The sequence below is a fragment of the Anarhichas minor genome, unplaced genomic scaffold, assembly GCF_050575085.1.
Source record: "Anarhichas minor isolate MPS153535 unplaced genomic scaffold, ASM5057508v1 ptg000054l, whole genome shotgun sequence".
In the NCBI taxonomy this organism is placed as follows: domain Eukaryota; kingdom Metazoa; phylum Chordata; class Actinopteri; order Perciformes; family Anarhichadidae; genus Anarhichas; species Anarhichas minor.
The window spans coordinates 1395964-1421070 of NW_027466500.1; the positions used below are offsets into that span (position 1 = coordinate 1395964).

Below are 25107 nucleotides of genomic sequence, written 5' to 3' on the forward strand. Positions count from 1 at the left end.
AAAGAGGTTTTTTCAAAGTCTGACGCTGTCAATGTCAGTTATGTCAAAAAATATTTATTGTGCAACAAACATAAAAGAAGTTCATAATAATGGATTTTGTCACTCCTATTATTCTTTCCTACTTCTATTTGGTAGATAATCCTGCTTTAACTTTTACCCATAATTCTTGTTAACAGGAAGTGTGTTTCGTAAGTCATGCTGAGTTACTTGAGCCCTGGTTTTTTGCCTATAATTGTTTTGACTTTTTACATCATGCTATACTATGACTTTTTTTTAGTAACTTTTAAAATAAAGTAGCTTTTAAAATAAAGTAACTCAAAAAGTAACTTTTTTCAACATGCTACACTACAACTTTTTTCGACATTCTATATATTATGACATGTACTGTGTGTGTGTGTGTGTGTGATCAAATATCCTAATGTATTATTACAGCCAAAGAGAACACTTATCAATCATTTATTAACTATTCATTCAGCTATGGATGCTTCATGGGGCTACTTGTAATTATTGACAAATACATTCATACTAAACACTTTAAAATGTCCTTATATCTGCTTACAACTACGTTATAGTGTGTTTAAACAGTGTATTTGTTTGTATACAGCTTTAAAATGCTAAATAGGTAAATAAATAAAACAAGTCTTAACTATAAAAATTATACAATTGACCCATTTCTATTATGGTCACACATTTAAAATCCAGTAGAGGGTGCTACAATCATAGACACACGAGTTAAGTTAGAAACGCTTCAAAACCTGCATAATTGACCTACTGTGAAGGTAACAGTGATATCTAAAGACAAAAATCAAATGACTTGATGACGGAATGTGTTGAGAGTTTTCTTCATCAGTAAATCACAGCATAAACTGATAACTGAGAATATCAGACAGGAAACAGCTTAGTTGGACATTCAAAAAGAGTTTCCTTTATTTTTTTTTTCCTTATTTTGCCCGTTCATTGCGTTACACTCTGTATAGTAAAGTCAGGCCTAAATCCGCAAACCAACATAGTCACAACTGCAACTATTGCATAAATACAAAGCAACATAAAAGTGATGCTCAAAACGTGTATGACTTGAATGAAACACAAAAGAAGTTACAGAACGCAATGGCAAGAAAGACAAAAAGCAAAACATTCACAGCAAAAAAGTGTTTTTTTTCCTGTCAGCTTTGGTTTCATATGTTGCAGTCTCACAACGACCTTAATCAAAAACATAAAGATGGGTCCACAGAATGACAACGAACATGAATTACAGAGGAGGACTGACATGTACCATGAGGGTGAGCTAGACAACAAATGCTATGTGGGGGGAAAAAAAGGGACAAAGACGAAATAGGAGACAACGATGAGACAAGTGGGACGTGGGGGTTCATGTCTCAAACCCGCCTGCCCAAAAAAAAAAAAAGCACCAGATTTCAGGCATCCAGATGAGGTACTAAATCACACGCAACAATGCAAGTAAACTTCTCACTGATGGTCCTGATTGGTTCTTTCATCACAGCAACAGTGTTTCTGTGCAACGAGTCTTCATCAAGTTTGAGAAAATAATTAACAAAACCACAAAAAGAAGAAAAATAAAAACACATACAGAAGAAAGCTCTTATTAGCTCATATAAGTTTCCAAATAATAAATATGTCGAGTAAGTTCAGAGAAGAAAAAAAAGAACACGCACACACAACTTCTCAGTTCAATCAGTCTGAAAAAACGGTAAACCAAAAGATCCAACATGAACGTTTGTGCGCTGAAACTTAATGAGTGTAGATTTGACTTGTGAAGGGAAAATATCCCTTTTCAAGAGCTTCATATAAGACCTTAATATAAGCAATGATACTGTATTTATATAGAAATGTTTTAATAAATGTGCAATGCTTAGTAATAAGGATTTAAGTCATTTAGTATTACACAATCTCTGGTTTTCTAAAGACAATGATATTTATTGGCTTCGTCCCAGCCCATTCAAAAACAAATAGCTAAACAAGCCAACTCTTAAAACATCAAAAAGTTCAATTTGGAAGTGTGCTTTTGTCAGTGCCCACACTGAACGGATATAAAGTGTTGATTTGAATCAATGCTGGTATATTTCCTTATACTCTTTTTAAAACAACCACATGCATTTACATCTATGGATAAAGAATCCTTTTTTCCTTAACATTTGAAAATCAAAACAAATCCAAAGGTTATTTGCATTTGTAAACAGTTATCCTCTCCCCAAATCTGTGTTTGGCAGCAGTTGAGTTGTTCAGTCTCCTCTTTGTCCGAGTTAAGTGTTCGATGTGTTTTAAGTGTATGTCCGAGTGCCGGCGTGTGCTAGAAGAGTAGCAGTGTCTCCTGTTAGAGGTGGTGGGCGGGGGCTCGTTGTTCCCTGTTCTTCTCCTGAAGGCTTTCACAGTTTGTCCGTGTAAGGAAAGGAAAAAAAATAAAATAAAAACTCCCCTCCCCGCGCTTCAGTTCTGTCACTCGTCATCGTCGTCTTCCTCCTCTTCGCCGTCAGACAAAGAGGCGCAGGGGCGAATCTGCCGGTAGCCGTCCAGCCACTTCTCCACCATCTGGGTCACGAGCGGGTGGTTGCGGCGGCGGGAGCTTTTCTGAAGAGCCACCAGAACCCCGCCCTCCGTCACACAGCAGTCCAACCACTCCCGCAGCAGCTTCTCCTGCTGCTCTTCATTACCCATCTGAAGAACACGGGGGAAACACACAAGGCCATCAGAGGGAGCAATATCACTCGTCTTAATCGAGGATATCACGTACTCCTGCTGAAGCATCGTCTCTTAAACTAGCACTGACACAGAGGATGGAAACCAACCGATTTCATAACATCAACCAAAAGATAAATTCTAAAGGACAAACAAGAATTGTGTAGACACAGTGGGGGAGGTCCTCACTTCCTGCGCTGAGAGGAAGTGAATGTGAAGCAGCTTCCTCTCGCTGTCGACCAACGGCAGGAACGTGACGGTCACATCGTCGTCTGTGTTGAGGTTGGCGCCCGCGCCGCGATTGTCGAAGCCATCGTTCTCCATGGCCACCAGTGCTGAAAAGTGGCCCCGCGTGTAGCCCAGCGCGATGGGGCTCTTCCAGCAGAAACTCTGCTCCCACAAAAGGGGCAAGTACACACCTGGAGGGAGAAGGAGAGAGTTTTAATAATGTATTATGTGTTTATGATCTAAATGTAAAGTTGGTTGAGGGGACGCTGATTTTAACATACTTATATACTGAAGGGCTGGGGGTGACTCATCGAAGTAATTGATTACAGAAATACGGTGATTTGCATAACGTTGCAAATTATACCATGACGGTTTTATGACATGCAATACTGTAACTTTTTATCTGGCATACTATTCTATTGCATTTTTCTGACGTACTATACTACGACATTCATACCATGAAATATATTTTCATGACATACTAAAGTATGTCTTTTCTTTCATGAAATCTGTTTTTACCCTACTATGATTTTATAAATGACATTTTCTTGATACTATGATATATTTATGACATACTAATACTATGATATTTTTTATGACATACAATGTAGACTGGCTGTTAGAAGCAGCGGGCGGGTCTTTCACCTCGGACGTTTCATTTGACTTGCACCAATCGGGCTGTTTTTCTAACGATGTACTGCTAAAGGTTTCCGGGCAGAACTCGCACAGAGTTAGTAATTAGTCTCTTCGTCTTCTCTCCAGCTTCCTCTTGTCCATCATTTATAAGGCAATGAATCGCATTTGATTTGTTTGAAAGGAGCTATAAAAACTATAGAACTATAGAATGCCCACAAACGAGAAGAGGTCTGTTCCCCTCTTCCAGTAACTCTGTTTTTACTGGGTTCACTTGGTCACCGTGTTAACTGAGCTCTCCTCCCTCCTCTATAGGTAACCATATGCACGCCTCCCTCTGTGTGTTTTACATCGGCTCCTGGCGACAGTGAATCACGGATCCATCAGGCCGGCTTTACTACAAGCAGTTGGCCATTACAGAGCACTTTCATCATCCCCTGTGCAGCATCACTCAGCAGACAAACTGAAAGCAGGCTGTTTTACTGCCCGCCGTAAACGTCGACCCGGCTCTCCACACTCACGGGATTGTTTCTGATGGTTTACACATGTTCACATCTGTCTAGATGTGTGTGTGTGTGTGTGTGTGTGACAAACTCAACACGTTGACTTTTTAGAGATACGTGGTTCTCACAGGACCGTGACGCTACAAACATGATGATCTCATAGAATATTGTAGATTAAACATGATATAAAAGGAGTAAAAATTAGAACAACTTTACACATACAGCAGTAAAATGCAACATTCATAAGAATGCAGCAATAATATTAATCCAAAAACATAAAAAAATACATTTAAATATATAATAGTAACACATTGACAGGGAATATTCTTCTGCGTAATGAATAATTAGTTTGAATTTCATACTAACTGACTAAAATACATTTTGTTGATGATAATTACTTGAGTAACGTTTTGAATGCAGGACTTTTACCTGTTTAGGATTTGTAATTCCTCTGCTCCAATGACAAGTGTGTGTGTGTTTTGTTATGTTGTTTATGTTATTTCTGGTCACACCGTACTTAAATACCATCATCACTAGCCTGATACATGTTGTAAATAGCAATTACCGACAGTCCAGAGGGGCAGTTATGTCAGCTATGTAAGATAAGGACACACAAAGGAAGTCTCGTTTCCTGCTGCCATAATGATATTTACCCGAAACAACTTCAGTCCAAACAGTCCAATAACTCCTCACCTTGAAAACGGGTGTACCCGAGCGTTTCGCCACGGAAACTTTTGTAATACTTCACTCCATAGACGATAATAGGCCTGCGAAGAATGTGTGCAAGAACGAAGATGTGGGTCTGCTCCAAGCTGGATCCTGGCTGTAAAAGAATATGCGACACAAAAGGGGGATAAAAATAGTTAGAAAGCCGGGATTATTAAATATACTGTACATTCCAGATGGGACGCACGTTCAAAGGGAATTACAGATTAAGTATACTGTGGTAAGAGCATTAAAGCATCTTACATAATTCATGCATCATTATTATGTCACATTCTAAGCACATCAAGATCCTGTCCAGCATGTTAATGTTTGTCTTCATGTGCATGTACCTGACTAGCCAGGGACAGGATGAAAGCCCAGTCCTCCTGCCACTGTTCCTCCCGAAGGGAAAAGTGCAGGCCAAAGCTCTGGGAATACCACGACTCCCACTCCTTCCAGCGGGTGTAAAACCTGCACACACACACACACACACACACACACAAAAACAGTTTTGTCTGTTGACATTAATTGACCTCTCTGTGCTGAAAGGTGTGCGACTGCTATTCATCTCTGTTGTGGTTTAGGTTGGATGGCAATTACTCGAATCTAAATAGTAATTGTCTCACTTCAGAACCCACACTTTCTTACAAATAGACTTAAGTCACACTGGGCTGTTGTGTTCAATATAGAATCAGCACAGGCTGTAAATCGTTCCAGTGCTCCCTTTGCACTCAAGACTGTATTTATTTCCATTAAAACGTGTGTGACTGGTGTAAGTCCCCAATCACAGCCTCTCCTTTCCAGATCAAAGTCTCAGATCTCCGCATGAGGCGACAATCCAGACTGGATTTGTGTGTATATATCCCAACCTCTGAACCACATGTCCCAATTTCAAACATAGTCATGCAATGTTAAAGGAAAACAAAACGTAACTTGAGAACATTGAATGTAAATACAAGTATTCAGCTGTTTCGAGGTCCTTGAGCGAGACACTAAAACTCAACCTGCTCCCTTTTTGTAAACATCACTGTGGAAAACCGTCGGCTAAATGTTTAAAGACTACTCACCACCACAGCTGACATCAGTACCTCTACTATTGGTGTGTGGTGCATTATGTCATTCAGTCTGCTAAACACAGTACTAACAGGCCTGAGACTAGGTGCAGCATGCCGTAATGTTCACAGGTTGTCTTTTAAAGGACCAATAACACGCTGCAATGTGCTCTCCTAGTCCCCGGCCTGCAGGACTCACCAGTGAGAACAGTCGTGCAGGCTGTCGTGGAGGGTCTTGCGGAGCACCGAGTCCTTGTCATAGATGCCCCATGTAGCCTGCAGCACGGAGTCCAGGAGACAGTCCCCGGCCGTGCGGTTCCACAGGGCGTACAACCGACTGTCCAACCGGGTCCCGAGCTCCAGGGACCAGTTGATGATGGGCGACTCCTCTTCGAGTTCTGAACAAGAGGGGAAGAGAAGTTGAGTGCTCCATCTCAGTGGTATTAACTATTTTACCTCAAAAAGGGAACAAATTGTAGTGAGAAGTGTGTGACGGTTGTATTGAGGCCATAGTGGGGGGGTTTTCAAAGTTGCAAGACAGGTGATGGCATTTGAAAAGGACTAGAGATGTTTACACAGGTCAGTATGTACAGTACAAAAACAGATGACAGCGCGAAGTCAGATTACGGCGGGAAAACACGTCAGATATACAGTGTTCAGATACCCCGTAAAGGTATGACAGAAACATGTTGAAAAGTGCAAGTTTTGGCATTATTATATCTTTTTATTAACAAATGCCATGAAAAGTTTGAAACCAGCAAACAGTGTAAGCAGTAACGTAACACAACTCTGCTGAAGGAGAGCGATCAGTTTACAGGAAGACTTCTATCAATAAGAACAAAGAAAAGCACTTGAATGCACGGTTTCCTGTGGATCTCTTTTGTGAGTACACGTGTTTGTATTGTGTAAGGACGACACATGTTGGGTTTATAAACGGGTGGAAAACAGCAGCCGTTCTTTTATCCAGTCTGCCGTTACTAAGCAACCAAGAAAGAATAGACATGTGCCAGGTGCTTGTGCACCACGACAGTGTCGCTCTCGTCTGTGAGCATGCCTTCCACTTAAACACACCGACAACAATGGATCTGAGGGCGCAAATAGACCTGCATGTGAACAGCCGCCAGTAATAGTTTATAAAAGATGTGGAAATACAACAACCAAATTCAGATCATCACTCTGGAAGAGAAGGACAAGTGTACAGCGATACAGAACAACTTACAATGAGCTGCAAGGAGAATAGGTTGGGAAAGTCACTGTGGATGCAGCAAGAAGATAATATTCAGGAGACTGATTCAGTGGTTCAAAAACTAAATGATGTCAGCGCCCAGGAGGAGCCCAGGGTCTCTGAGAGGGACGAGGTCCTCCAACATGAGTCATGTGACTTGCTTTGGAGAGTCATAAAGGTCTTGAGCAATGGGGGCGGAGGAGCTTAAAATGCATTGTGAGCATATGGCTGAAAAGTAATTGGCAGAGAAGAGAGAAAAAGAGGCCCGGCAAAATATAATTCAGCTCCACATCAAGCTCCAAAACGACAAGGATTTGTAAATACAGCATCAGCTGAAAGCCTCCGAGAGGATTGTCAAACTGTTACTCAGTTATAAAGGGCAGGAGGGGGGGGTCATTGGTTGGAAGTGCTGCCTCACAGCAAGGGGAGTCGTAGTTTTCCAATCCACCATCTCGCCATGAGCTTACATGGGTTTCTCTGGTTGCTCTATTTTCATTGTGGGAGAACAGTGTTTTCTTACCGTGAGTATGTATGTGAGATTTACAAATGAACTCGATTAACTGACTTATTAAGTTATGACGTTTTTAAGTTCATGAAAACAACACCACCACCATCATAAAAAGCTCAATATGGTTTTGTTCAGTTTAAATCTGATTAAATATTGAAATATTCTAGACACAACTACACAAAGCTTCTAGGAATGATCCGTCTGGCATATTGCTACCGTGATACTTTCCCTCTCCTGGGTTTTTGTTCTCACTCTCACACACACACACACACACACACACACACACACACACACACACACACACACGCACACGCACACGCACACGCACACAGCACCTTGAAAGGTCTCCATGGCGTGGTAATTTCGTCTTAATCCCCTAACCTGAAAAAGGAGACATGGTTTTCTGTTCACTTGACGTTTCATGTTTCTGCCAAAACTAGTTATTGAAGTGAACGCAAACGCACAGAGAAAGGATCTTGAAATAAGGTGAAATAAAGGTTGATGTCTGTCTGTGTACTTATGCTGCAGTACAGAACATTTGACACATTGTATTTATTGAACAGGACACACAAATAAGCAGGAAACTGAAGAAAACAAGTGTTGCAGAGAAGCGATGCCTTTTAAATGTGTGTGTGTGCGTGTGTGTGTGTGTGTGTGTGGGGGGGGGGGGGGGCAGAGAACTCCCTCAAACTTAATTAGGCTGATTAACACAGACACAATTGGTTCACACGATGAAGACCGGCTGCCTGGCAAAGAGACAAGCAGGCAGGTAAAACGCTGAGTTGGCAACAGGGAAAATACAAGTAATGCAACACTGCCAGGTTTGGGCAGCCTCCCCCATTACAGTAGACAGTTTGTGAGGGTGCTCCTTCTGTTTTACAAGCCAGACCATGGTTCCCATCTTGGATCTGGTTTTTCTCTCTCTCTCTCTCTCTCTCTCTCTCTCAAAGTGTAAATATGTAAGCACAGCATGTGATCGGTGTTACTGCAAAACTAAGTAAATATTAGTAAATATTTCACCTTTTTGTACGTCTCGGTCCAGCACCTCATCGAACAGCTTCTCCTGAACAGCTGGGGGCAAGTCCTCAATGTCTGACACAAGAAAACAAAAAGAAGAAGATAAGTGAACGATAATCATTATTAGAGCGCACACAGGCGCAGAGACAGTAAAAGAACATTGTGTAGGATTTAAGGGGATTTATTGGCAGAAATTTAATACAATAACACTTAATAGAAATGACCGAAAATGGCTCATTTCAACTCAAGCCACCATGCTTTTTGTTCTTCTCACAATGGCCACTGGCCTTCGCTGCGTGCTCTGAGCTCTTGTCAACACAGCGGCTCATTCTTCGGTTCCACAAAGTCGCTGCATTCATTTCTTTTAGCTGAAGAGAACGTCTCTCTATAGTGGCCAGAAGCCAAAGTCTGCATTGTCCTGATCACTCCACAGCAAACATCCTTAGCTTCGTTACCAGCAACAGACTGGACCATTAATAGCTATTTCACACACAATGAAGTTCAACGGATATAGCACTGAATGCAATTTTACAGAGTGTCATTGGGGGAAAAAAAATGCCAAATACAGCTTAGTCATGAACGGGAGACGTGCATTGTTGGCGGGCTGGCCTACTCAGTATGCAAGAACAATACTGAAACAGTGAGCCAGAGATGTGGCCTCCGTCTTCTGCAGTTTGAAACAGACAACCGTAGCATTATGTCCCCTCAGCATCCCAACAAAAAGCAATTTCATACGCCGCGAGTAAACAAAACAAGCATTCAATCACACAGTTGGCAGAGCCAGAGGAGACGGTGAGACTGGGTTTTAAGTTACCCTTATACAATGCACGTGAAGTGCACTTTGACAGCGTCTGGAGTTTAAGTTGTAACATTCAAGTCAATTGTTTTCAGACATTTATAATCATTGTTTGTGGTGCTTACCTGCAGGCAGGGTGAAGGTCACCAAGTCGGTGAGGAAATAGCAGGTGAAGTCGCCCTTACGCTGGTGAAGTGAGGCTGCCACCTCACGACGGATCTGCTCCGTTAGCTCCGGACACACCATGGCGGGAATACACTTGGCTGCCTGTTGGGACACCTACAGAGAAGAGAGGAGAAAGGGAAGTATAATCCAAATATAAAGGAATGTGTGACAGAGGCTGATAATCGAGCAAGAGAATTTATAACAATTGCGGGGGTTTTTTTAAAAGAAGGGAAAGACACAAAATGTGGCTCCAAAATAAATGATTCTTCCAGCATTGTGGACTCAGTGATCTGATCTAAATCTACCTTCACTAATCTAATCCAAGTTGCCTCCGGGACAAGATGGGGAAAAAGGAAAGGAATCTGTTTTCAAGCAGGCGTCAGCTTTGAAGCATTTTCAGGGCATGAGCCAGCGGTTAGTCACTGACCCCTCGGAAGAGAAACGGGCACAGTGACCGAGTGTGGGAGGAGAGGTGTGTGTACACAGATAATCTGGGATCACAGTGCTGACGGCAAGCGAGCTGCAATCAACAACAGCACACACACACACTGCCGACAAACACATACACGCATCAGCTCAGTGAGCCTTCCTGTTACACAGACACACCAGGGAACCCACATCTTTAACAAAATACTCTATTATTATTATTATTATTAGCAACACAAAATGAATGAACTATCAAAAAGCACAGAGAGAGGAGTGTGTGGTTGAATTCCAGACCCTCTGCTCATGTGATCCTTCCTGGCTGATCTCATTGGATGTTGAGATTAAGAGACTTCACAAGAAAAGGCGACATCATCGCTGACCCAGAAACAAGCACCACTGCAATCACACCCATAACTCAAGGGTCAAATTTCTACCATAGTCCCTCAGTTTTTTACGATTTTTGGTAAGCTAGTAAATAGTTCAAAATGATTCTGCTCCATCTTTTAAATGAACGAATTTGAGTGATGTAAAAGACTAACATGTTGTATTTGCTGAAGAGAATGATCCCCGTTGCTCTACCAGCATGCACACCTCTCCGTCAGCCAGTATCTGCTGCAGGCGATTCCTGAAAGACTCTCTACTGACCTCCGTGAGCAACACCGCCAGCATGTCCTGCCTCTGGAAGCGGATGGCGAGGTGGACCAGCGTGAAGCCGTCATCAAACGCCGAGGGACGGTTTAATAGACGCACCTCGTCTGACGTTAGCTGGCGTGCGATGTCACCTCCCGATGACTTGTAGGCCTCCACGGCTGCCAGGTCGCCTTCCACAACACCTTTCACAACAAAGAGGAAGGAAAAGAGTCACATTCATAATTCTTTAATTCTTAACAACTACTTTGTATGAAGTCTTTCAAACACAGAATTAACAGTAGAAGGATTCGTATCAATCAAAACATGTGAGAAGGAAAACAAAGGAGTATCGGTTTACTTTTGATTGCATTATGCGGCTTAAACGATTGTACGTCGAACACGTCGATCACTGCGGTTAAAACCACATCGTGACTGGACATTCTGTGCTCAGCCACGGAGTATAAAACATTAGAGATCAGACGGTGCTTTATCTCTGTGGCAGCTGTAACAGCTTTGAGACTTCACTGACTTTGAAGTCAAGGGGGGAAAAGACAATGGGGGGGGGGGGCCAGATTGTAATCCGTCGGTTATTATTTCCCCTCTTCATCTTCAGGTTCAGGTTCAGATCTCAGCCTGAGGGTCGAACGATGCGTTTGTTCCGACAGATGCAGGTGTTTACTTTACTTTACACAAAGTGCAAATATTACTACGACAGAAACTATTTATGTCAACCACCAGCACACAAACTCAAGGGCTAATCTATTCAACGAGACAATAAAACTATAGAAACAGTTGACCGTGTGCACAGTAAACATACTATACTCTGCAGTATTTTGCTTTGAAGGTATTATGCTGCGTAAATGATTATAGTGATCTTCCTCTTAAAAACACATCGACTACCTGGATGTTCAACTGTGGACTAAAAAAACTGTTTCTCCATGAACTCAAACACCTCTGAGCATAATACAGTAAACGCCTATGTGGTATTCTCTCGTACATTTAGCAGCATTAAAGACTGTTGAGCTTTTGTTCTGGCGTCAAAAGGACCACACACACACACAACGCTCAGCTGCATAATCTGTGTACGAGTGAGCCCGAGAGCGCGAGAGAGAGAGACATGGAGTGGGTGGAAGGACTCGCTGTGCCGTGTGGAGCTGGCTAGCACTGTGAGATGAGGAGAGAAACTACACAAAGGCAGCGCAGTGGGATGGAGAGGGATCACAGCCACTCTCTCCACACAAAACTCCATTAGTGTGGGCGTGCCTGTGGCCCTGCCGTCAGTACTGTACCCGCAGGTCTCTTAGAGAAAACACAAAAAGGTGTAAATACGCAAACAGACGCACACTTAAAAGGCAGCGAGGAAAGGGAACGGCTCAGGCTAAGTGGCGCTGGTCTTTTGCATGTTTTCTTTCAGTGATGTGGATGGTGGTTGACTCTATCATAAGAAAATAAACAACAAACATTATTGTCCTGCTGAACCAGCAATGTCAGGTTCTCTCTCATAGTTCAACAAATTGTTGGTAATAAAGTGAATCAGGCTTATAGTTTTGGGGGTGTGCTTTGTGCTTTTTCTGGTAGGAATCTGAAAAAAAGTTTGTCAAACTAAGCAAGTCCACCATAGCTTTTAAAATAAGCAGAAACAAGGTAAACCACACTACGTACAACATCGATCATAACTAAATATCCTCCCTCTGCCTTCTTATTGCTGCAAAGGTGAGCCTTTTACCAAGACATCTGACCTTTACTTTCTTAACACAAGCCAAACTAGAGAGCATCTTTTGATGGGATTAGACCAGGGGCGTAAAGTGAGGGGTGTCAACGGCCCCTTCTCCCCTTCCTAACCCCTTACTTCCGGGGCCCTTGCTGAGACCGATCTTCATACTCTGCCTTCATTTTAATCTCAACTACCCACTTGTGAGGTTACGTGACTGCATCTTACATGGTTGCGATGCGATCACAGAGACTAAATCTGTCCACAGAAATATAAACACCTGCCAAAGAGCTCAAAACAGCCTCTGTGGTTGTTCCCTCTTCAATAGGAAACAACACAAGCATCGCTGTCACGGCTGGTAATAATACGGTGAGATTATTTCACCACTTTCCGAGACAAATTGTTTTCTTTCTATTGTTTGTACTCAATGTGTGTGTTGCTTGGGACAAAAAGCGATAAATGTAACAATAGCGGACAGCATTCTAAAAATACCTTTTTGGCAAACACTGGCACAGTTACAGTGACGTTGATCAATGTGCATCGCCCCCCCGAGCATCCCGCTGGCAGCTCATGTTTAGAAAATAAGGGCTGAGGGTTGAATCTGACACATCACTAGTTGTGAGGATGGATGTTATGTGCAGTGGACCCACAAATAACCCCTATTTGATAGACATTAATTAAAAATTTTGACATTTTGACATGGTACAGTAAGGAAATGTAGAAGTACCATCAATAGCATTGTAGCTGACTTTTCATTCTGAGGGACCTAAATGACCCAGAGCCATTAATAATGCTACCACACATGTGAGTAACACCATACGCGTTCAGGGAGTTGATTTCGGGCCATCCACACTATAGGGGCGACGGTCGTTGTTGTTGCCAAAGACTTATGTATTTTTGACTTCTGTTGCACGGGTCAAGCTATTTTTAATGAAGGAAACTAGAGCGTCTGTCGGAAATTTGAGGCCACTGTTTATAAACATTGATGTAGATACGCCAATGACGGGAAAACCGCCCTAGCAACAGAGGACAGACACACTTAACACCAACGGGCTTTAAACACACACACACACACACACACACACACACACACATCTGTGCGCTCTGAGGCTGCAGCGGGGTCACATCGCATTCACTCACTCACTACATTATGATAATTAAAACTAGGCAGTGTATTGTACTCTGAGCATTAAATTGGGGTATCAAATACTTGGTAAACAAACCATATGCATGTGCTCTGAGAAACTGTAATGGCCATGTTTCCAAAGACCAAATGATAAATTGAGGAAACAATAAGCAGACATCAATCACCAAAAGAATTGTCTGCAGCAGACCTAGTCTTCCAAATGATATGGCGTGAATTTGCTGGTTTCTGATACGGCTTCGATTTCATTTTCCTTCAACTGACGATGGAGAAATCTCCGATCAGATAAGGAAAGCTCACACTTGAATATGCCGAAAGAAATCAGAGCCACGCACATCAGACGCTCCACCAGACGAGAATTGGTCCCGAGGGGACAAGCTACACAGATATGAGGAAACTCACCCCGTCACATGCAGTAATAGACCCAGTGTAGGACCAGAAGCAGACTAACTCCAGTAATGTTTCTCTGACATTCACACCCGATTATCTCTTTGCTTCAAGCAATGCAGCAGCACTGCGGGTGCTTCATTTGGGATATCATATACATGCGTGGCAGTCAGTGTGACACTGAAGAATTGTATGTCGAAGACACATATATGGGAAAAAAAGGCCTGGAGGTTGAGTGGGTGTGCGGGGCATCTCTACATAGTCATGGGAGAGAGAGAGTGAGATAGTGGTGCGAGATCAAACTAACAAACAATCACTGGTTGTTCTTAAAATGCTCATTCTACCTCCCACTCCACGTTCACCAGTGGACAGTGTGGGCGGCCGGACACCGCTTGTATAGGTTTTACACTAGCTGAATGCCGGGGATTTCTAAGCATTTACACTATAGTAGCATCAGGAGGACGCAAATCACCATCGCTTCGACGTGGCTATATAAATTTTATTTTAACCAATTACCTTGCAGACGATAAAACAGTATCAAGCCGTCACACAAATTCTGGGAATTCGCATTTCACCCATTTCTCTTTGTTGCCTGCCTTACATCATTCTGATGACTTATTGCCCACCTCATAACATAACAACACACCAGGAGAACAAGCTGAATGTGCAAGACAATAGAATAAATTAGAGTTAAGGAACTCACCAACACAGGCATTGAGGAACAGCCAATCAGTTCTTCTCATCCGGTTCTTAATCTGCTTCAGTTTTTTGAAGTCCACCTCCAGCTCCTCTTTGCTCCCAATCCCGGCCCCCGATGCCAGTTCAATCCTCTGAAAGTCCATGTTTACCTCCGACTCCCGTTTTGAGGTCGGGGGGGACCTCCTTTGGCTGCTGCTACAATCCACCACCCCACTTACCACACCCCCGACTCCTTGCCCAAGCACGTGCCCAACCACGCCTCTCCTGTTGTCCCTGTCCTGCTCGATGCGTTTTGAGGAAGGTTGTTGGCTCTCGGACTCTGACGCCAGCTCAATGGGTTCAGCGAGCAGACTATTTGGCCTAGGGTGGTCACACACCACACACTTGAGTGCCTTGGCCCAGTTCTCGTAAGTGCAGGCAGTGCAGGTCCAGCGCTTTACATGAGTGTTGAGCCTGTTACGGTCATTGTATTCCTCACAGGGGTCTGTAGTGGTGGCCAGGGGAGCAGGGCGGCATCCAGAGCCCGAGGTCTGGGGGGATTCTGTGGGGCTGCGTGGCTGCCGGGTATGATGTCCGTGATGGGTTGCATGTTGCCCATGCTGTTGTTGCTGAGCTTGTTGCCTCTGGCAAAGGCACTGGGTGCAACGGATTGCCCGAGGCCAGTTCAAGTAGGTGCACATGTGGCACGACCACTTGCTGCTAGTCTCCGGTACATCAGCAATGCGTACACGGGGTCGGGCACTGGAGTCTGGACAAATAAGTAAGCTGGAGCCCCCCTGGGTTGGGCTGTTGCTGAGGCCAGCAGGGTCCCACTGGTGCAGACTGGCATCCAGAGCAGGGCTGCTCTTGAAGGGCTCCTCGGTAATGATGGCACTCCCGCTGGGCCTCTGAGCACGGCACATGGTGCACTTGATGGCTGACGGCCAGTTCTCGTATGTGCAGTATTCACAAGCCCACTTGGCGACCAGCTCGGTCATCGTCGCACCGCCGCTGAAGGAGGCTTCCCGCCCTTCAGAGGGGTTGTCAGCTCGGCAGATCCACTCTTGAGGAGATCACACAGCCAGCAGTACACTAGGGTAGAGAAAAAAACGATTTAATGGTATGCAAAGTAAACATATTAAACTAGACTACAAAATGTATCTTATAACTCAAAGACAAATACTTTTCATAGATAAAATGATCAACAATACAATTGGGAGAAATGGTCCTGCATTGCAAGATATGGTGCTCAACTTTCCAGGTTGTCAGTAGTAAATCTCTCCAATGTTGTTCACAAAACCTAAACAAAGCGCGCTTTATTACAGTTACCTTTGCCACATATTCACTGTCAAACACTTGCAAACATCTACTGCGGTGTTTGCTGTTGACCTAACACTAAAAAAAAAATCAAAGGGAGCAATGTTTACACACACAATGCAGTGCCAGGACCAAGACGCAGCAGCCTGGGCTGCAACACCGGAATCTCCGCGGTTCTATTACAACCCGACACTGGCTTTAAAACACATACAGTAAGTTCTATACACCAGGCTGATGTGCCCTACAACCGAGCTAGGTAACAGGAGACAAGGACATATGAAACCAGACACCCAGCAGGGAGGCGCGTGACTGGTTAAGACACTTAAATGATGCACCGAAACTGAGTTCACCCCCCAAAAGCCTATCACGCACATATGAAAGTGAATGGTGCAACATGCTGAAGGTTTTAAAAAAAAATAAAGCTGATAAGATAAAAGTTAACTCGCTGGGAGTTGGTTGCACTGTGCACCACGCCTCTAAGTTTACCAACACGCCGCGATGTAGTCAACCCATTTGAGGGATACGATTCTTCCAAAGTTGCATGTTTTGAGGAGCTAACAAAAAAATGAATATCTGCACGGAAACATTGCCCATGTTAAACAGCTAACTAGGTTAGTCACGTTCAACACGTTTACTCGTGACTAGCAGATGCATTCGGCTGAAAAACACAGTTTAAAATCAAGTGTGCCATGTGTGCATTTATCAACTTTGCGTAACTAACAAACCAGCTCCTAACGCTACATATCGCATGTAAACAGACCCACGGAGCGAGCTAGCCGTGTGTTATCCTACATGACAACTAACGTTACGCTATGCTGGTTCGGTTGCGGAGCCAGGAATTAAAGCCGAGCTAGCTGTCTGTCCGCTAACATTACGGGATTATGTTTTGTTTCAAAGGCCCTTATCAACTCTGCAAGACATTGTGCTAACCCCTTACCTTTGCTGTGTTTACACTCCTCAGTTTCCAACTGCAGCCAAAACAAATGGAGACGCCCCCCCCCCCCCTCTCTCTTCCCGCCCACCCCCCCAAAAGACCAGAGAAACCCACTCCAATCCGAACTCGGGTTTCTCTCACTTGGCTGACACTAACACCGCATATTTACTTCTGTGGGGCTCCGTTTAGTGGGCAGCTGAAGGTCCGTACATACCGCGGAGCAAGAAACCCCCCCCCCCCCACCCCCGTAAGTCCCGTCCCTCGGGCGTCTGCTTTGACGCTTTAAATCATTGTCATCCTTTTTTTCCTCGATTCCCAAACAAACACAGAGCCGACGGGCTTTAATGGCGGCACACAGGGAGAGGGAAGCAACCGAGCCAGGGCAACAAAAAAAAATACACTACGAGGGGGAGAGCTCTGGGTTACAGTCGGAGGCAGGATCAGGATTTACCTCCTGAATCCGCCAGCCAATCAGATTGGTTGATTTTCGTGTATCCCTTGACTTTGACCAATCAGAGTCCACGCCTCTCATTCCCAACTGTTAAAAGGCTCAGTGACCACAAAACCGGCTCGAATATCACAGAAACGACACATTATGTTAACATTATCTTTTAGGCGACGGGTCCCAGTTAGTTACAGTAAATATAGGTGCTTATTTTTAAAACGTGTGCATCATAGTGTGCTGCATATTTGGCAAGCAACCACGTGGTATGCCCTCAAAAGGGATGATGTCATTGTAAAAATACTGCAGCAAGCAGTCTGCAGTGATGCTCGACAGGTTGAGCAACAGTTCTCAGCGCGATTGTTATTATTGACGTGCATGTACACACTCAGAATCCGAAAATTAATTTTAACCATAATACTTTACCAAGTCAAAATGAACGCATAGACTCGTTTACAGGAAAGCCCATAGATACATATCCAAAATAAATGTATGAAATGGGATTTGTCTTTGGGATAAGCTAAAATTGTTTCTCACTGTTGCACTGTTTTTATTTCATTGTCAGTTTTTGCTCTCAAATTAACCTGCAAAAATATTTGTGTTAAAAAAAAAAAAAAGAGCATGACGTCAAATCATTTGCACATTAAAAGTGGTACATTTGTCACAATAAGAAAACAAGGCATATCATATCACATAATGCAGGTCTCATTTATTATTCCCCAATTTAAGAACCATATTCTCTGTGCTCGTCCAAGCAAGTCCTTGATCTACTTTCGTCAAGTACACACATCCAGATAAAAGCTGAGAAGTTCGAAGCTGTGCGCTGGACTTTGTGCTTTCAGGGAGGTGTTGATGTTGCAATGGCCCACTCGGGGAAGTGTCACCCCACACAGTAAGAGTACATGAGTGTATATCTCTCCTGTGTTGGAACTTAAAAAGGTATAGGATACGAAGTTAGTGCTCTCACGCTTTTTACTAGTGGCCCTCAGCACCCTGCTGATTTTCATTCTGGTCATCAAGTCAGGGTTACACCTGGGGATGCCAGAAAGAAAGATTTTAGAAGCATCTGCAAGGATTAGTAGGGACCAACATATGGCTGCTCTAAACCACCACAACACTCAACTGAGACAAGCTTCTACAGTAAGTGCTGTTTAAATGCTAGTGCTACCCCCTCCTTGTCTACGATACATTCATTATACATTTCCTTATATTCCAGTACTCAAAGGAAACCATATTCCTAACATATTAACTTTGCCATCTATTTTAACATTGTGTGATTGTGTTACTCTGGGTGATTATTAAGTAACATTTTAGGTGCCAGTTCCCCCAATAAGTGATGCATTGGCATTACACAAAAAACAAAACATGACATACAAAACAGGCCGCATAAATAAAGTGGAGCTTATTCACAAGGCAACGCTTCTGTTTGAAAGGTCAGTCGTGATCATCATACCATCTCGGCCTTACATGGAGGATCAGTTACTAAGCAGATCCCCTCTAACTTTACAGTTAAAATTCCAGTTTCAAATTATAAAAGGAAGCAAAGTCACAGCTGCATCCATGAGACACAGGTCCACTTAGAAGTCGTCAGTGAAAGTAAAAAGGGGAAAATAGCTTTAGGAAGCAGTGAGGATTGTTTCAGGTAGACAAAACACCACATCATAGCTGCAGGGCAAATTATTGCAAATACAACACAGCTTGTTATACTGTAATTTTACCTCTCAAGAGGGATCTGTGAATGTGTTCTGTGTGCAGCTAGAAACTGACCTGAGTGGAAGGCACTGTGTATTGAAGCATTGTCATGATGTCTTCCTCACATTATCCAGGTCCTTACACGTGACATTGACCCATCAAGGTCAGAGTACACGAGGTCTGACGTCGACTATGCCAAGACAGGAAGGTGATCGCTCGCTCTCTCTGCTTCAAAGTTACAATTCACACTCTACAGGGGGTATCAGCCTTCCATTGTGACTTTAATAGAGAACAAGTCAGTGAGAAGTGAGCTTGAAGTGGTTATAAGATCACGGTCAGTAGTATTGAAGACAACCAGCACTGTGAGGTGGAAGTAGCAGCCAGGTTTTTATATGACGAAGAACAGACAGATGCAGTTTTTTTTTTTTTTTTTAGTGGCGGCTCTGTGTTGCAGCAGCAGAAGGGAACCATAAGCATCTGGTTAGTAAAGCTACAGTGCATTGTGTTTGCCCTGTGAGCTCCGTACAACAGACAAAAGCCGAGCTGAATGTGGCTCAGGGTCGAAGAGGACTACTCAAGTGGCACAACATGACAGCATTGGTATAGCACAATAATAAAGAAATCTTAAATTGTGTTAAGTGCAGCAAAGCGCATACAATTTCAGTGTTAACCGAGAGGAACAAGACATTGACATTCCTGTCAATCAAATTAGATTAGACTAATAATCTGACATATATATATATATATATATATATATATATATATATAAAAAGCACCCATTATAGAAGTGGCAGAGTAAATTTTGCTTGAAATCTATTCTTCATCATTTAAATAGGAAATTGTATGATTAATTAAAGACTGTGGAGCACGGAAAAGAAAATCTAATAAATCCCAAATCAAATGAGAGAAATGTGCACGTTAAAGAAATTCTAAATACATATATAGATCTCTTCAAGAAAAAAATAATAAGAAAAGCTAACGACCATTTACTTCTTTTAAAAAAAAGTTTGAAGGCTGCAGAACATTCTCCCTTTGCTTTTCTTAAGATGACAAAAGAAGGCAAAAAAAAATAGTGCAAGAGGTAATGTAAGTGTGGGTGCTCAGAGTTGGTGACGCAAAAGTGAAACAAAAAGGTACAGAAGAAAGCGTGGAGCAGGGCCTGTCTTTTAGGGAGCCGAAACATCCACACTGAAGTACCCACAGTGACCCCATTCCAAAAAATAAAAAATGAAAACAGACGACTTTTCTCTCTAATGAGACACACCCGTTAAGCCTGCAAAGCCGAGCAAAGTCTCCCCTTAAAATGGAGATCAGACTAAGACAATAAACGCGAGACACCACCTGTGCATGCCTTTCACTTTCAGGACTGGCACTTTTGTCTATATCTTTGATTGCTTAAGATGCCCACCTCTCAAGGTGCGTCACTTATTTGTGTCCCATACACACCCTGCGGCATGTTTCTATGTGGCCTGTGAGCCGCGAGCATCCCCATCCGGGCCGAGGGCAGCCGGCCGGCCCTGCGCTAAAACGCTGGCAGAGACCATCGGCGGATGACCGGCTTCACTCACCAAGTTCTCATATTCGCTACTGTCCTCATCTTCGTCATCGTCTTCATCCTCATCATCTTCCTGCCCTGCGGCTTGTCTGTCTAACGAGTCAGAGCTCGATCCGTCGCCATTGCCGAGGTATGGGGTGTTGGGCGTGGCAACGGGATTAGAGCTGGCGGCGAGGCCCAGGCCCATCCCCAGTGGGCCAGGCGTAGGGTGTCCCGGAGAGCCCACGGCTTGGGGCCGGGGCAGTAGAGCAGCACTGGTGGGTGGGGAAGAGGAGGAGAGCAGAGGGTCACCCTGGGACAAGAGGTCAGAATAAGATGGTGGGTTAGGTGAGGTACTGGGCCGCTCCGGAGCAGAGGGTGTGTGGAAAGGTATTCTGGAAACAGGGGAAGCCTCAGAACGGTCTGTGTTCTCATCCGGAGTGGGATGGGAGTCTGCATTTTGGGCCTCAAGGAGCCCTGTAAAGCAGAGAGAAAGATGTATCTGGTCAAAAGGGTAAAGCATGTGGACATTTATGCAAAACGTTAGCACATAAAATCTGAGGGAAAGGGATCGACACAGAAGAACTGACGCTCAATATACCGAGTGCTTTTGCTGTTGGCTATAAAGCCAGTTTATATTCAGCACACATTTGAAATTTTACGACACAATTCTAGTTTATCGAATATAAAACAGGCTCCTACTTCTCTCCTCTTCTGCCGTCTTGCGTTTCCTGAGAGCAATTTCTTGTTTGAGTTTGTCCACATCCTCTTGAATTTTCTCTTTCACACGCTCACTTTGTTCTACCTCCCCACACACAGCCTGAAAAGAAGACAAACAGGTAAAGAATTCACACAGAAAAGGAAAAACAAAGTCATCGAGTGAGAAAACTATTTCACCACGCGTCTTCCACCAGCTATCCAACATCCAGCTCACCTGCACTTTATCTTGCAGTGCACTGTAGACTTGGTATATTGTTCGGATATCCTTCATGACACCATCTTTGTCAAAGAATTCGGCCCTAGAAAGATATTTACCAATAGGTATATCCATTACATCATTCAAGACATAATATATAACATCACACAGAACGAGCTCACCTAGCTTGTTCATCAAAGGCAAAGGCATTAGAGCAGTAAGGATGTGTAGTGGGTACATTCTGGATGCCATCTATATCGTTATGCACATGTTATGTCAAGGTAAAGCTGTGGTATGCTGTCAGGTGGCTGCTGCCACTCCCCGCATATCAAGGGGGACTTATGGCCATCTAAACTCTCTCTAACATATGTTTGCAGTGACGTCGGTGCGGTGCAAAGAGGAAGTTGAGAGCCCCGATCTTACCCATGCTCTTTGATGACCTGGGTGTAGCTGATTGAGGTGTTGGGCACTGAGGAGACTTTGTATTCCTGCTGGCTTGTGTTGCCAAGGTTTGGGATTGAGAGGGTGATCCTCTGGTTGAACCTACTGAGAAGAGATGACCAAATAGCACTGTTAAAACAGGAAATGAATACTATATGAATGAATACTATACCCATAATATAATATTACAGACAATCATTCATTTAAATTTCTTATATATGCGTGTGAAATATATATATTTGTATACTTTAACTCTTTTTTTCCCCCAAGTAGCACACATATGCAGAACGTTTGTCATGTTTTAACTTTATAAACATACTTCCCAATCCCATACCAGTGCTCCACTTCACTTTAGTAATTATAAAATCTGTACACGCCCCTGAATGAAATTCATTGGGATCGTTTTTTTGTGAGATGACATGAGGCCAGGGACGGAATAAATGTAACCGACACACTGAATGACATTGATGAGATTTGAGCATCCCTGTACAAAAGTTTGACATTGTACCATAAATAAGTGCTTTCTTGTGGCCAACATGCAGTTATTACCTGTGGTTAGGTCTGAAGAGCACATACTCCAGTGCGTGCGTGGAGTTGTTGGCGGTGGAGATGAAGCTGAAAAGAAGGAAGACGAGGTCGGGCACACCAAGCAGCTCAGACAGCTGTTTGTGGATGATCTGTTCCCTGAACGACATCTGCTGCTGCGTGTTCCTCCGGAACCGGTACCAACCAATAACGTTCTACACGCCCGAAGAAACAACTCATTTTAAAAGTGTTCAATCCAGTAAAGTCTCAAGTACATGGGCGACCAAAATAAAATACAGTGTGTGGAACAAAACTGACACCAATAATTATGAAACCTGTACAGCTACTTATTGAAATACTTCAATGAGAAAACAAATAATTTCAAAACAATGGTAGATGCTGTATAATATCCACAATATTATATCCACAGCCTACAAAGTATGTTGAAATGACAATAACACTCACTTTCCGCCTATCTTTAAGAATGCTGTTGAGATTTTCTTCATCGAGTTGGCCAGCGTAGTCATAAAAGCTGAAGACAGGAAAAAAAATAAACAAACAAGTACGTTCAAACTGATTCAACACATGTTCCTGCTCCTCCACTGCCTCGGCCTAATTCTTTTACCAAATCTTGTCAAATGAGGCCATCTACTGTCCAATGTCAGATTAATTCAGCCTGTGCCAAAACACATGTAAGGCAAGTGATCTATCTATTGAAGTTGTCAGTATATTTACAATGACTTAAAACTAAGACACCACAAGCTACTCTGCACAAAGGGCCTTTATATTGAGGGTAAAACAATGCTAATACACGCCTGGAGCTCTTGGGCTGTCTACATGCGTTAGACAACAGCTCTTGTAAAATGTCACTTCAACCTACCTTACCTTGTTTTGCCTGTTTTACAACAGTGTTATCTCAGGTGTTCTAAACAAAATGGTCATGGCCCTAAAGCAGTGTCTGTTCTAGATTTTGGCAACATGTACATTGATAATTGATGATAATAGTAGCTGTTTGAGAATAAAAAGCTCATATCTTACCTAAATAACTGTGCACAAGGATCATGGGTATGAATTTCTGTTGGGAACAAATAGTGACAGATGTTTCAGTTATATAGCATCATACATGCAAAATCTTTAAAAGACGTAAGCCAAAGTGTAGCCCCACACCCAAAATGTATGTACTTAAAGAATGATGAAAGTTGTCCCTAATATATGCAACAAATAGGGGAGTGGGGAATATGTCAACAACATATCTGTACACACCTACACAGTCTTGGAAAGAGCTCTTAAACTAAATAAGTGGGAACACCTGTGTGGGCACAGGGGCTTTTACACAACTTGTGATACATGTAAGCCCGGCCTTTTTGGAAAATGGTGCAAAATGACTGTGCTATGCTGAAGGCCAGCAGACATTTTGACTTCTCATATCAGATAATGCATAGGTGTTAACAATGGTTCTGTCCTATTTAAGTAATACCAAATACCAGGACACTGAAACTTAAGCAGCTAAATGGTATTCAGCCATAATTAACTCTATTATTATACCTGTGCTTTTCCTATTGTGACATAAAGAAGGCTATTATAGTGTGATCATGTGAACTTCTTCACTCTCTCAGACTTGTTTTTGTCTGTTACAGGGCTTACCTACTACCTGGAGCAATTCTGCAGTGCTGATCTGTGCATCACTGATGGTGACAGTCTCTTCTTGCCGTACATCTCCTAATAGGAAGCCCTCCTGTGCAAAAACATTTAGACAAAACTGTGGTTAGGGCACTAATGTAGACCTGAAACAATTAGTCAGTTAATCAGTTATCAACTAAGAATTGAACAGCTGGTAAATAAACAACAGCACTGCCTTTCCCTTTTTGTTTCTGTCAGGAATGCAGACAAACTTGTTAACAACTAGCCACCTGTCCAGGGCCGACTTTTCAAAGTCTGGCACGTAAACAGCGCTGTCGTTAGCTTCGTTTGCTCTTATTGTAAAAGGTGAATTTCTCAAACGATGACCACAAAGGATATATAATCGATTGCATTTCTTTAACGAGCACGCCAACGTACAAAAAAAAGGAAAAATAAGTATATTCTTACGCATGTGAATCACTTTGTTAGACGATTTTGACTTGAATAAAACTGACATTAGCAACGTGGCTAATAAGCTAATCTAGCAATGTGGTAACAACACAAACAAAACGGTTTCGTGTAACCTAGTTATGAAATTAACTGCGTAAACTTCACTTCATATCATTGATGACACAATAAACGGATACCAGATGACATGTCGAAGTGCAGACGTTAGCGGCACAGGCACACGGAAGTCACTTGACTTGGCAGCTAGCTAACCTGCTAAGTAGCTAACTGCTATGTATTTCCTGGAACTCAAACTTTCCCAACAGCATTTAGCCATGTTTAAATAGCACGTATTTGTTTTGAGGTAGATATTTAACACATGTGCAGCTGTAAGACATGGGATCATCTTAAAATGACTAGTTTGCCTTCATGTTTCTGTAGCTACACATTATGATTACACCGGTAAATAGACGGAACCGATACTAGCTAGCCTGCAACAGGATGATGACACTGGAAAACAACACAAACTAATGGTGTTGATGGGCGATCAGACACATCGCCGAGCCACGCGCACTTTAGCAACAATTCCCTAATAGTTTGTCAACATAATTTTGAATACTTACATGATCTGAGTTGCTGTTGGCGCTGTGATAACACACAGAACTAAAAGTATAACCTGAAATGGATGCCGCCATGATGGAAACATCCCGATCAATCCTGATGCCCCCCCTGCGTTT

At 43.0% G+C, this 25107-nt stretch overlaps 2 protein-coding genes across 3 annotated transcripts; both read right to left on the minus strand.

Annotated features, from left to right (window-relative positions):
- Positions 1 to 440: 440 nt before the first annotated feature.
- Positions 441 to 20593, minus strand: zranb1b (zinc finger, RAN-binding domain containing 1b). 2 transcript variants are annotated; one of them, XM_076075872.1, is made up of 10 exons: positions 20456 to 20593; positions 14528 to 15594; positions 10598 to 10785; positions 9487 to 9640; positions 8569 to 8640; positions 6015 to 6213; positions 5114 to 5234; positions 4752 to 4881; positions 2884 to 3113; positions 441 to 2673 (listed from the first exon to the last, which is right to left on the minus strand). In XM_076075872.1, the coding sequence occupies exons 2-10, from the start codon at positions 15498 to 15500 to the stop codon at positions 2455 to 2457; spliced, it is 2286 nt and encodes a 761-aa protein (XP_075931987.1). In that variant the 5' UTR covers positions 15501 to 15594; positions 20456 to 20593; the 3' UTR covers positions 441 to 2454. The 2 variants fall into 2 exon arrangements, with proteins under 2 accessions (XP_075931987.1, XP_075931986.1); XM_076075871.1 differs by lacking the exon at positions 20456 to 20593 and adding an exon at positions 16757 to 16858.
- On the minus strand, positions 17880 to 25101 carry abraxas2 (abraxas 2, BRISC complex subunit). The gene is made up of 9 exons (XM_076075875.1): positions 24994 to 25101; positions 23948 to 24038; positions 23342 to 23378; positions 22769 to 22835; positions 22328 to 22518; positions 21761 to 21883; positions 21356 to 21440; positions 21124 to 21241; positions 17880 to 20898 (listed from the first exon to the last, which is right to left on the minus strand). The coding sequence occupies exons 1-9, from the start codon at positions 25063 to 25065 to the stop codon at positions 20348 to 20350; spliced, it is 1335 nt and encodes a 444-aa protein (XP_075931990.1). The 5' UTR covers positions 25066 to 25101; the 3' UTR covers positions 17880 to 20347.
- Positions 25102 to 25107: the final 6 nt, after the last annotated feature.

What these genes read in the sequence shown, in the direction of transcription:
- abraxas2 (XM_076075875.1), bottom strand. Translation starts at nt 25,065, where the DNA reads ATGGCGGCATCCATTTCAGGTTATACTTTTAGTTCTGTGTGTTATCAC. An exon ending in CCAACAGCAACTCAGATCAT is followed by an intron (nt 24,039 to 24,993) that starts GTAAGTATTCAA and finishes GTTTTTGCACAG; the next exon opens with GAGGGCTTCCTATTAGGAGA. An exon ending in TTCTTAAAGATAGGCGGAAA is followed by an intron (nt 22,519 to 22,768) that starts GTGAGTGTTATT and finishes TCGGGCGTGTAG; the next exon opens with AACGTTATTGGTTGGTACCG.
- zranb1b (XM_076075872.1), bottom strand. Translation starts at nt 15,500, where the DNA reads ATGACCGAGCTGGTCGCCAAGTGGGCTTGTGAATACTGCACATACGAG. An exon ending in TCCTGTCCCTGGCTAGTCAG is followed by an intron (nt 4,882 to 5,113) that starts GTACATGCACAT and finishes ATTCTTTTACAG; the next exon opens with CCAGGATCCAGCTTGGAGCA. An exon ending in CGGGTACACCCGTTTTCAAG is followed by an intron (nt 3,114 to 4,751) that starts GTGAGGAGTTAT and finishes TTCTCCCTCCAG; the next exon opens with GTGTGTACTTGCCCCTTTTG.